General features: G+C 34.5%; 1 protein-coding gene across 7 annotated transcripts in view; it reads left to right on the top strand.

The window, feature by feature from the left end:
* The window catches only part of DLG1 (discs, large homolog 1 (Drosophila)), a 277,439-nt gene that overhangs the window by 221,666 nt on the left and 43,247 nt on the right, over window positions 1–12,526 (top strand). For all 7 annotated transcript variants that reach the window (XM_012641549.1, XM_012641583.1, XM_012641575.1 and 4 more), the window contains 2 exons: window positions 4,759–4,935; window positions 11,238–11,304. In XM_012641549.1, coding sequence (XP_012497003.1) covers window positions 4,759–4,935; window positions 11,238–11,304 — 244 coding nt within the window. The remainder of the gene's footprint in view (window positions 1–4,758; window positions 4,936–11,237; window positions 11,305–12,526) is intronic.

Raw genomic sequence — 12,526 nt, 5'->3', positions numbered from 1 at the left:
GGAGGCTGAGGCAGGAGGATCGCTTGAGCCCAGGAGTGTGAGGTTGCTGTGAGCTAGGCTAACGCAACGTCACTCACTCTAGCCAGGGCAACAGAGTGAGACTCTGTCTCAAAAAAAAAAAAAAAAAAAAAATGGGAATAGACTCAGAAAAAAATACATATTCAGGAAATTTCTACATGTATTTTTTAAACACTTGGGAAAAAAACAAACATTTTTCTGTATGGTATAAGACAACTGTAGCAATATAGATCTATTAATAATATTAAATAGATATTAGTATATAAACCTTTTTATTTCATTGGCTAATAAGACTTAATATAGAAATCTCATTTATTTGTATTCTGTGTATTTTTAATAGCACTTTGAGAACTTTATTATACTATTAATGTTAAGCACTATAAGTAATCTGAACTATTGTATATTAATTATTCTCTCATTCCTTCTGATCCTGTTGAGGGACTTAGTATGTTTCACTTATCCTGATGAGAGATGATATATACATTACATAAATGGACATGTATCTTGTACATGTGTTTATATAAATATATTTATATACAAGCATATACTCTATACATATTTACATATGATATGACTTACTGTCTCAAATAATTTTATTCTATGATACATAATGAAAGGAAAGTTTTCTCAGTTTCTTCTTTCATTCTGTTCCTACCCCTTTTGTTTCTTTTACCCTACCAATGATATGGGAATTTTAAATGTATCAGATTTTTGTCTCCCTTCACCAATTTTTGCAATACTTACTAAACCCTTGTGTTCCAAAGTCATTAAAAATATTTTATATACGCAAGTCATAGAAAAAGGAAAAACATAGATTTTTTATTCATATTCTCTTTTTTTCATTTTCTTCTTTTTGCTTATCTATATTTTCTAATTTTAGTGTAATTAATAGTTGTCACGTTTTATTTGTGATTGATTAAATACAAAGGCATAAAAATCAAAACATACTAGGTTATACCTGTTTTAGGTACATTTAATGAATCATCTTCACTTTTTGTTATTAACTTTTATATTTAGAGAAGTAAGTACTCTATTTTTTAAAATCATGTATTATCAAAAGGCTTATAATGAAAAATAAATGTCATTTCCCACCAGCCCCCAGTTTTCATTCTCTAGAAACAATCACCCTCCATCTTCCTAGCAAACTCCCTTGCCTTTTACTTCCATATTTCTAAATAACATGCATATACTGCTGTTTTCTACTTTACCAACTTTAGACATTACTAACTGACTACCACGGTAGGTGAGAATTTTTCTTTCTGGTACCAAACCACTTATTCTGCCTCTTCCCCTATCACTTAAACATAGCCCTATCTCTGCTATTTAAAATTAATAGCATTTGGAGTCATGTGACTATGTAATAGCTGTCAATGTTCAATCAAGTATTAATAGTACCCTTTGACCATGCCTTCTTTTTTCTGCAACCCTTCATTTTTCCTGGACTTAATGATTGTCTTCACTTTTTTTTTTTTGAGACAGAGTCTCACTCTGTTGCCCAGGCTAGAGTGCTGTGGCATCAGCCTAGCTCACAGCAACCTCAAACTCCTGGGCTTAAGCCATCCTCCTCCCTCAGCCTCCCAAGGAGCTGGGACTACAGGCACACGCCACCACGCCCAGCTAATTTTTCCCATTTTCAGTAGAGACAGGGTCTCACTCTTTCTCAGGCTGGTCTCGAACTCCTGACCTCAAGCAATCGTCCCACCTTGGCCTCCCACCGTTCTAGGATTACAGGTGTGAACCACCTTGCCTGGTCACAATTGTCTCACATTTTTATTTGCTTAATTTTCCATATACTTACTACTAAATGTCTTCCTATATCTTCTAGTAGCCTCTCTAGAGTTTTTCACATGATAAAACATATGGTCTATCAGTCAGATTTTTTCCATCTTTATGCTCTAGTCTAGACTAGATGCTCTGTAGACTTGCTGTATAGCTCTCAGATGGGACTTCCCTTTGCCATTATTCTATTCCCTTTGACTCTCTACTGTGTCAGATTCTGTTACCTAGATGCCACATTTTCTTCTTTCTCAATTTACTTTTATTTTGCTAGAGCACATCTTCCAGTAAATTCCTGAAGAAAAGAGTATGTGGGAGGTACTTTTGAGTCTGAGCATGTCTGAAATGACTTTATTCTGATTTTTCCCTGATAGAGAATTTGTGGTGTGGGGGCAGGGGATGATATCCTATTTTATTTTCCAAGAGCTCCTTCTTATTATCGGTTTGTTCCCTTTTTTTGTCATCTTCTTTATATTTTGTGGACATACCTCATTTTTCTCTGAAGTTTTCTTCTGTTTCTTGTGTTCTTTACTTTCTTTGTATTCCTTTTTGCTAGTTAGCTTATTTTCTTGGGTCTTTTTTCTTTAGTTTTTTATGTGTGAGGTGTTCTTAAAATATCTAGTGATCCTTTCCTTGTCTTTTATTCTTACACGTAGAGAATGAAGCTAATGGGTTTAGCTAGAAGATAATAGCGGAGGGGGGATAAACTGGCTCTTTCATTCCTCTCATGACCCATGTCATTTTTTCCTTTGGTGTAATTAAGTATATCTAGAGAAGAATCTTTAATCTGCCAACATTATAAACCAAGTTCCTAGAATTTCCATTTCATTATGTGGATTTCCTTCTCATCCATCTGTTTTCTCTTCAGCACCTTCCTCTTCCCCAGCAAATTTCAGAGTACAGTCCTCCTCAATTTCAACTTCTCTAGAAACTAAACCTCTGGTCTTCTGTGGGATTGGGAATGGGAATAGGGACCTGGAGGGTCTGCGTGTTATACATACAGTGTTAATACCTTCTGTTGTCAGTATTATAACTTATCCCTGCCTACCTTGGCACTGTATACCTCTAATTCATGAGCATTTCTAGGATTGTTATGGAATAAAACTTGTTTCAGTGTCCCTCTCTTCAGGCACCCCAGTTAAAGCTTCCTTTATTCTGGTAAATTTAGTTATCATCATCCAAAAATGTATTCAAATCTCTCTTCTTCTGTTGTCTTCTCTCTTTTGTATTTTTCTTTTTTATTGTAATTTTAATTAGTTAGGATACAGAAGAAATAGACACACATAGCCAGCCTGCCATATTTACCCAGAAGTCTTGTGTTTATTTTTAGTCAACATGTTTTTAATTTCAAAAGTGAGAAAGGCTACAAAAGACTACATACAGTATACCTCAAACCAAAAACATATATTGTTTAGTCATCTACATATATGTGATAAAACCATACCAATAAAAAAAGGGTAAGGATCCTGGAAATAATCAACACTATGTTCAAAATGATGGTTACTTTTTAATGGTGATTAACTCTTGATCCGAGGGAAGCGGGGTCCAGGGGAAAACACATAGATGAATGTGAATTATTGATACTGGTAAAGATTTTGTGTGTCATCTTAGATTGGATAGTAGGTTAACAGGTGTTTATTGTATCTTATGATTAATAACACACATATATATTACATTGGTTCCTTTTTATGAATCAAATATATTAAAAGATAAAGCTAAAATAAGGAGTAGAGATTGTGGGTGATTTCTTTTGTCCATTGTTCATCAATAATATATTATTAATACTTTTGTGATTCAAAAGATGAATTTATTGATAATAAAAATGTCGAGATAGTATTTTCCCTTTTCTGAATGTCTTGACATTTGTACTACCTGTTAAGTTACTTTATTTTTTTTTTTGTATTATGCTTATTTATACCCTCATCTTCTATACATTTTAATGTGTGTTTAAGTGAGCTTTTTCCACTTTTGGTTCCCATCTACTTCCCTCACACCATTAGCCCCTGAAAAGACTTGAAAGAACATACTAGAAAACCATTAACTACTAGTTCATTCATTTAGCCATCAAGTAATTCTTCCTCTTGAGTTTTACTTCAAGAAATAAGTTCTTAAAAGTTGGATAGCACGAAAAGAAATATGATTTGCATCCTAATTTCCAGGTGCCAAATCAGAACAAAAGAATGAATGAATTGTATTATAAATATAATTCCTGGGATCCTTTTCTCTACCCTTGAGAGAGCTTATTTGGAGTTAAAAATGTAATTTATTTAAATGTTGTACATTAATTAAGTAGTAAGATAATATTTTCTCTTTATCAAATTTTTAAAATATTCTTAACATATTGCAATTACCATGTTAAATTAATATTTTTTTCCAAAATATGTGGCAGCTAATAAAGTCATCTGTAGTTAGTTTTCATCATTGTTATTCACACTGGAAACCCTGTTAACTCTAAATTTTGTGAACAAATGGAAGGAAGAAAGAATTAATTGACTGAAGAGTCACTATGTTGATTATAATCTAGTCTTGTAATCCACAACTAATCAAGTTTGTCAGGGAATTTTTTTTCCCAAGTATGTCTAGTCAAAGTAAAGAGAAGAATCTCTCTTAGTGTTTACTTTTTATTTATTAATTTTGAACAACTCTCTAGATTTGTCTTTGTTTTAGAATTCAATATAGGTTGCCATTGGATTGTACTAATAACATTTAAATTTCTCTTACAATATTGAAAGAAATAGCTAATATACCTAGTAACAAACTAATTTCATAACATTGATTTGTTATTTCTCTTTTGTCTAATCATCTTCTTGTATATAGAGCAAAATTGAGCTATGCATTATTTTGCCTACCATAGTATATTGTTTAATCATCCAAATTACATACACTTTCAGAATGTTACGTTTATTTAATATTGATTAACATTATTATAGCAACTAATTATGGGTTTTTTTCTTCTGAATCTAGAGCCCTGTTTGATTATGACAAAACTAAAGACAGTGGCCTTCCCAGTCAGGGATTGAACTTCAAATTTGGAGATATCCTCCATGTCATCAATGCTTCTGATGATGAATGGTGGCAAGCCAGGCAGGTTACACCAGACGGTGAAAGTGATGAAGTTGGAGTGATTCCCAGTAAACGCAGGTAAATACATCTGTTTGTCTTACTCCTTGAATGTAAGGCAGCATAAGTATTTGCTGTTCCTTTAAGTTTCTTTTACTGTGTCACAATATGGATGGACCTGGAGTACATTACACTGAATGAAATAAGCCAGACACATGAAGACAAATATTATATGATCACATTTTTATGTAAAATCTAAAATAGTCAAACTCATATAGAGAGTAAAATGGTGGTTATTAGGGGCTAGGAGGAGGGGGAAATAAAAGTCAAGAGATACAAAGTTTCAGTTATGCAAGATGAGTAAGTTCTGGAGATCTAATGTATAGCATAGTGATTATAGGTAATAGTTCTGTACAGTGTACTTGAAATTTGCTAAGAGGGTAGATCCTAAGTGTTCTCACCACAAAAGAAATAAAAAAGATAACCAGATAAGGTGATGGATCTGTCAATTAGCTTGATTGTGGTGGTTATCTCACAGTGTATGTATATATATATCAGATCATCAAATTGCACACCTTAAATATATATAATTAAAAATAATTACCAAGACAACTGAAAAATAATAAATTTCTTTTACTGGAAGGTGATTTTATGCTTGACCAGCCCACTGGTCTCTCCTCTTTGCTTTTAGCCATTCATTTTAGTGATTCATTGGTGCATACTTACCATCTAGTAGCAAGAGTTGTTAAGTGCAAGCTGTCTTTGCAAAGGGTGATCCCAGTTTAGAGAAGCTCTTCTATGACCTATGAAATGTTGAATGTATCTGCTTTTGTGGGAAGGATATTAAAATGGCAGTTCATAATTCTTCCAAGATAGCTTATTAATGAGATCTGATTCATCCAAATCATTGCCTAAAAGTTCTTTTTTAAGAGTTTTTTAAAGCTTTAAGATGGCCAGCAAAAATGGTTAATGTGATAATAAAGTAATGTTTATTATAGCTAGGTAATTCATCTTAGATCAAGCTTATGATGTAATAAACATGTTCTTTTCTTATTGAGTTGTATTTATACCTATTTGTTGGAGTTACTATAATTGATAATATACCAAATCATGTAACTATTTATAGACCTCTATAAATATTTGTGTAACTGTAGAAGTTGAAGAGTAATATTATTAAAGTATTACCAAGATTTGTAATTATAGTTTCAGGATTTATAAATATTGTTGGGTAGATCGATATATTTAGCAAGATACAACTATTTGGTTAGATCTTATATTCGATGGCAAACCCTCTTTTATTAATAGCAGTGCAGCCCTCAGCATAACTTTTTTCCTGTTACAGAACATAGTCTGCTTTGAATTCTGAAATGCTTCCTCTATGCCTTGTTCGGTCAGTAGAAACCTCATGTCCTAAATATCAAGGTCAGAGTTCCCAAAAATTGTTTTAAAACAAATTGTCTGCAACCGGTAAGAAATACTGCTGACTTTGTTGGAGAGGTTTTTTCGTTTTGTATAAAAATTCTATAAAATTGTGTTTTGAAGCAAGTAATGTAAGAGATATATCTTGAGACCTCTACCAATCCCCAAATTCATGAGTAGCATTACAAAATACAATTTTACTCCCATAAAATATGATATGAAACCACAACTGATTATGCCATTTCATTCCTGAATATATTCAAAACTTACATTTTCTTGAATAGAAGTATCTCTTTCTTAGAAATCTTCTTATACTAGCATAAGGAATTGTAATTCCTACAGTTCTTGGCTTTTTTATCAGGAACAGTATTTACAAATATACACAATTTATTTGTACAAATTTATGGAGTACATGTGAAGTTTTGTTACACGTATATAATACGTAGTGAGAAAGGGTAATCAGAGTGTCTATCACTGAGTACAATACATTTTTAAGTATAGTCACCGTACTCTGCTATCAGATACTGAATTTATTCCTTCTATCTAACTATATGTTTGTACCCTTTAACCCGCTTCTCTTCATCCTTCCTCCCTCCCTCCCCACTTACACTTCCCAGTCTCTGTTATCAATCAATTTTTAGCTCCCACATATTGGTGAGAATGTGCAATATTTGTCTGTCTGTACCTGGCTTGTTTCACTTAAGATAATGACCTCCAGTTCTATTCATGTTGCTGCAGCTGACATGATTTTGTTTTTTCATGACTAAATAGTATTCCCTTGTGTGTGTTTGTGTGTGTGTGTATGTATGTATATATATACGTGTGTGTGTGTGTGTGTATATATACACCACATTTTCTTTATCCATTCATCCACTGATAGACACTTGGTTTGATTCCATTTGCATGCAGTATCTTTTTGTATCCCTTAACTTTCTGTCTATATGTCTTTTTTTTTTTTTTCTTTTTTTTCCCAAATGAGTTGGTTTAATTCCAGGTGATACAGAATTTAGGGCAGAACAAAGAGCAGACTCTGGTAGGATTCTGGGCTGGTTTTACTTTAGTTCACAGCTAAGGTAGGAATGGCTGAGTAAAAACAGCTAAAGAGATGATGAGCCACTGTATGTTTGTTTTTTTTTTTTTAACAAAAGTTTATTCTTAAATGTACAATAGGCTCCAAGACAACACTTCATTTTAGCTATAGATGGCAAAAGATGTTATGGCAGGGAATACAGATGTTTAAATAGGAATCAAGGGTCATTACCACCTCAGGCACAAGGAACAGCTTACTTTTTGCCAGATTTCTTAATTCCACTTGTAGCCAGGGGGCCCTTCCCCGCGGCCTTCGCTTTTAGCTCCTCGAGTTTCTTCTGCTCCTCTTTTTGTTTCTGCTTGAACGCCTTATCTTCCTCGTCCATCTCCTTGGCCTGCTTCTTGGGCTGTTTCAGGGGCTTTTTCTTGCCACCTTCGCGGCCGGACATGGCACCGCCGCCCCTTCCCCATACCCTGCCCTGTCTATACGTCTTTATTGGTAAGGTGAGTTTCCTTTAACTGGAGAATTTAATTTGTTTACATTCGGGGTTATTATTGATATATGAGGCTTTGTTCCTGTTATATTGTTGTTTTCTCGTTTTTTATAGTCTTTGTTTCTTTCTTTTTCTCTTATTGTCTATCATCGTGGTTTGGTGGATTCCTGTAGTGGTACCATTTGAGTCCTTTCTCTTCCTCCTTTGTGTGATTGCTTTACCAATGAGTTTTATACTTTCATATGTTTTCATGATGGTAAATGTCATCCTTTAACTTCCAGGTCAAGTACTCCCTTGAGTATTTCTTGTAGGGCCGGTCTAGTATTAACAAATTCCCTTAACATTTGCTTGTCTGGGAAAGACTTTATTTCTCCCTCATTTTTGAAGTAAAATGTTGCTGGATATAGTGTTCTTGGCTCACAGGTTTTGTTTGTTTGTTTGTTTCCTTTCAGCATTTTGAATATATCATCCCATTCTCTTCTGGCTTATAAGATTTCTGCTGAGAAATCTGCTGTTAGTCTGATGGGGTTTCCTTTAAAGATGACCAGATGCTTTTCCTTGATGTGTTTAGGATTCACTCTTTATCTCTGACTTTAGACAGTCTGTCTATAAACGTACTCTGGAGAAGATTTTTTGCATTGTATCTGCCTGGGTATGGATGATCATCCTGTATCTGGATGTCTAAATCTCTTGCTAGACTTCAGAGGTTTTCACCTATTATTTCATTAAATAGGGTTTCTGATCCTTTCATTCTCTCTTTGTCCTCAGGGATACTGATAATTTGAATATTCAGTCAGTTTATGCTTTATGAAGGCTTTGCTCATTCTTTTTTTTTGAGACAAGAGCTCACTCTGTCACCCAGGCTAGAGTGCAGTGGCATGATCATAGCTCACTGCAACCTCAACCTCTTGGGCTCAAGTGATCATCCAGCCTCAGCCTCCCAAGTAGCTGGGACTACAAGCACACACCACCACACTGAGCTAGTTTTTCTGTTTTGTTGTAGAGACAGGGTCTCACTGTGTTGCTCAGACTGTGCTTGTTCTTTTTTCTTTACTTTTATCTGATTGGATTATTTCAAAGGATGTGTCATTAAGTTCTGAGATTCTTCTGCTTGATCTAGTCTGTTGTTGAAGCTTTTGAATGTATTTCATTCAATGAATTCTTCAGTTCCAAAATTTCTGATTTTTTTTAAATATCTGTCTCTTTGATACAATTTCACATTCATATCCTGAATTGTTTTTCTGATTTATCTGTATTGTTTTTCAGAATTCTCTTGTTTCTCACTGAGCTTTTTTTAAAATCAGTATTTTGAATTATTCATTCAGAATTTCATGAATTTCTTTTTGATTGGGATCTGTTGCTGGAGAATTATTGTGTTCCTTTGATGGCATCGTGTTTCTTTGCTTTTTCATGTTTCTTTTGTCTTCACATTGATATCTGTGCATCTGGATGTAACAGTTGCTTCTTCCAATTTTTTGAAATTGCTTTTCTAAGTGAGGACTTTTTCCTGAAGATGTATGTAAGTTGTTGTTTGGGTATGGTGTTTTGGCTTTGATTTTGGTTGTCTGCAGTGGTGTGATCTCTGTATGATTTCTTCAGCTATAAACAGTGTGAGTGGTATCTGTGATTTCCTCAGTGGCTTAGGGTATGATTATTAGTGGAGGCTATGGTGAAGTTTTGCTGAGGACTAGGATACCAGGTGCCAGTCTTTGGGCCCCAGAGGTGGCAACAGTGGGTTGAGCATGCCTGTTCTTGGGTATCAGAGCAGCTTATGCTGGCACCAGTATTAGTGGATCCAGGAGGGCCAATTCTTGGGCCCCCTGGTGGGTTGCTCAGATTCTGGTAGTGGCAGCAGTGGGTCAGGCATATGAACGGATTCTCAGACCCCAGGGCAGCTGGTGTGATGTAGGCAATGGAAGTGACAGTGATGGAACAACCTATTGGAGACCAAGCAGTCCATACTGGTGGTGGTGGTGGCAACAACAGGGAACTAGCCCATTGGTGGCATCTGCGGGTGTCTGCCAGCTGTGGTAGTCTTGGCAGATTGGGTCAGCCCAATCTCAGATCCCAGAAGGAGTTATCAGGTGCCAATGGTAGTGGACTGGGCTAGGCGATTTTGAAGCTGACAGACTTGTCTTCAGGCCCCCCAAGAGTATGTTAAGGTGCTGGCTGTGATAGACAGAGGTGGGGTAGTCCCCAGGTTGACAGCAGAATGCTTATGTGTGGGCAGTGACAGCTGCCCTCCAGGCTTGCCATCAGGGAAGGTAGGACCCCTCTCAGCTGGACAAGCATAGGCAGATCTCTGTGGGAAGTGCAGTTTGCTCTCACCTTGGTCCCACAGTGGCAGCAATGGGATTTGTCCCCAGGGTGTGTAGGAGTGTTTAGCCTTCCCCTCTCCCTGCTTGGCGTGGCAGCAACAGGGACATCAGTCCTACAAATAAACAAGATTTAATTCACTGAACTAATTACTGAACAAGATAATGATTAAAAAACAAAGCTGAGTTGCAAATTCTCACTCATTAAATGCTACTTTTGTGGTGCTCTCAATAAGTACCTAAGCAAGATTATAAATTATTCATGTCATGGAGGCTCAAAATTGCTCCAGAATAGTAAAAAAAACATAAGTTTTAAATCTATGAATGCTAAGATTCTTCTGTACCCATAGTAAAACTATATAGCTAGATAATAAAAAATAAATAATACATTTATTCATAGGCCGTTTTGGTAGGCTTTTCTGCTATGTGTATTAACCTAATTGACATGTTAAAATCAGAGGATTTATAAAAGCTTAATTTACATGAAATTTTACAGGATTCATATTGATATTACAATCTACATGAAAATTTGTTTTATTATTACAGTTTTATATGCTTGCTTATTTTGAATAGGTAACACTTTTAAAGGTTCAAAATTCAAAAGATCTAAAAGCTGTATAGGCTCCCTCCATGAAATGAAGGCACTCATTTCACCTTCATAGGAATAACTAAGGTTACCAGTTCCTTATATAGCCCTCCAAAAATACTTTACAATTCTTACTTTATACACTATAACTGGCTGCTTTATAAATTTACACATATGTATTATTGGAGGTAAGCTTAATTTTTTTATTTTCCACCTTCTTATTTTTGAAAGTTCCAGAGCTATAGAAAAGTAAATACAAAAAAATGCGATAGGACAGTGAAGATCTACATAATCTTCACCACTTTTACCAATTGTTAACATTTTACCACACTTGCTTTCTCTCTCTTAAGCTTAATTTTTAGCATGTGTGTTCCATGCTAAGCTAATATTTTTAAAAATTTTTCAAACAGAAAACCTAGATAACTGCTAAACTCGGAAACGGTATTTCATAATACTTTCAATATAATTATGGAATTGAGTACATATATAAATATACGTATGGGTACTGTATTTTAAAAATAACATTCTGTATATTGACAGGGTTGAGAAGAAAGAACGAGCTCGGTTAAAAACAGTGAAATTCAATTCTAAAACAAGAGATAAAGGGGTGAGTATATGAAATCTCTTATTTCTGGATATTAGTAATTGAGGATAATAGACCTTTTAATAATTCTTGTTTGAGCTACGTTGTTAAAATGAGAATTATTTTGCTATAAGAATTAACCATGATCAGCTCTTGCCATGGTGCTTTACAGTAGTAGACACTGAAGTAAGCATTTATTAAATTAAAGCACCCTTTTTATAGACTTTCCCAAATTATCATAACTTTCACTTAATATATTCTTAAACACATTCTTTTGGTCGAGCTTAGTTTTATAAATAAAATGGATTCTGCCTTCATTCAGATGTCCAATTAGAAACTTGTGTTACCAGTGTTAATTGTGTTAGGTAATTTAATAAATGACTCTTACAAGAAAATAGCCAAAAAATGTTAAGTAATAATCTAAGTTTATAGGTTGTTGCAAGTGAATTTTTGAAAATTCCCTTTTTCTCTCCTTCCATTATTCCTGACATAATTTTTTAAGAGAATCTATGTTGTAAATGTTGGAATCAGTATGAATTTTTATTTGGAGAGAATAAGGAAAGTGCCAGTCAAGAGAAGAAGTTTGTCAGTGATCAAGAAATATATTGAAATTTTTTCATATATTTTAGATGTATATTTATTTTTCCTTTACTTGAAGTCCTTCTGCTTGTCTCTAAAAATTTTGAATGTCAATAGATGAGAAAGAACTATGTGTGTAATTCCTAATTATCCTGAACTCACTGCAATAGAATATTCTAGCAGTAAGCCTGAAGAAAGAGCTGGACACATGTGTTGAAATACTATTCATAGCAATGTTTTATGTTTTGCCTTTTTTTAATCTAAAACAACATTTTTATAAGTCTTTTGATCATATCCAAAACAAATAAGGAAGGTTAACTTAGCAAATAAGTTTACTCTCTGTACATTTCTGATGTCACTAAGCACTCAAAGTGGTCAATTTAAAAGATAAGAAATACGATCTTTGCTCTAAGATATTACATAAGTAAATTGTGTAAGTACATTTAGCTTTTTTAGAAATGATAAATTATTTAAAATTAACTTACAGCTTTCAGAAAATACAAAATTAATGGGCCGGGCACGGTGGCTCACGCCTGTAATCCTAGCACTCTGGGAGGCCGAGGCGGGTGGATCGTTCTGAGTTCAGGAGTTCGAGACCAGCCTGAGCAAGAGTGAGACCCCGTCTCTACTAAAAATAGAAAGAAATTAATTGGACAGCTAAAAATAT

This window comes from Propithecus coquereli, unplaced genomic scaffold (genome assembly GCF_000956105.1).
Source record: "Propithecus coquereli isolate 6110/MARCELLA unplaced genomic scaffold, Pcoq_1.0 Scaffold10, whole genome shotgun sequence".
Classification (NCBI taxonomy): Eukaryota; Metazoa; Chordata; class Mammalia; order Primates; family Indriidae; genus Propithecus; species Propithecus coquereli.
Note: the sequence above shows the minus strand (reverse complement) of the source record. Positions and strands in the feature narration are given on the sequence as shown.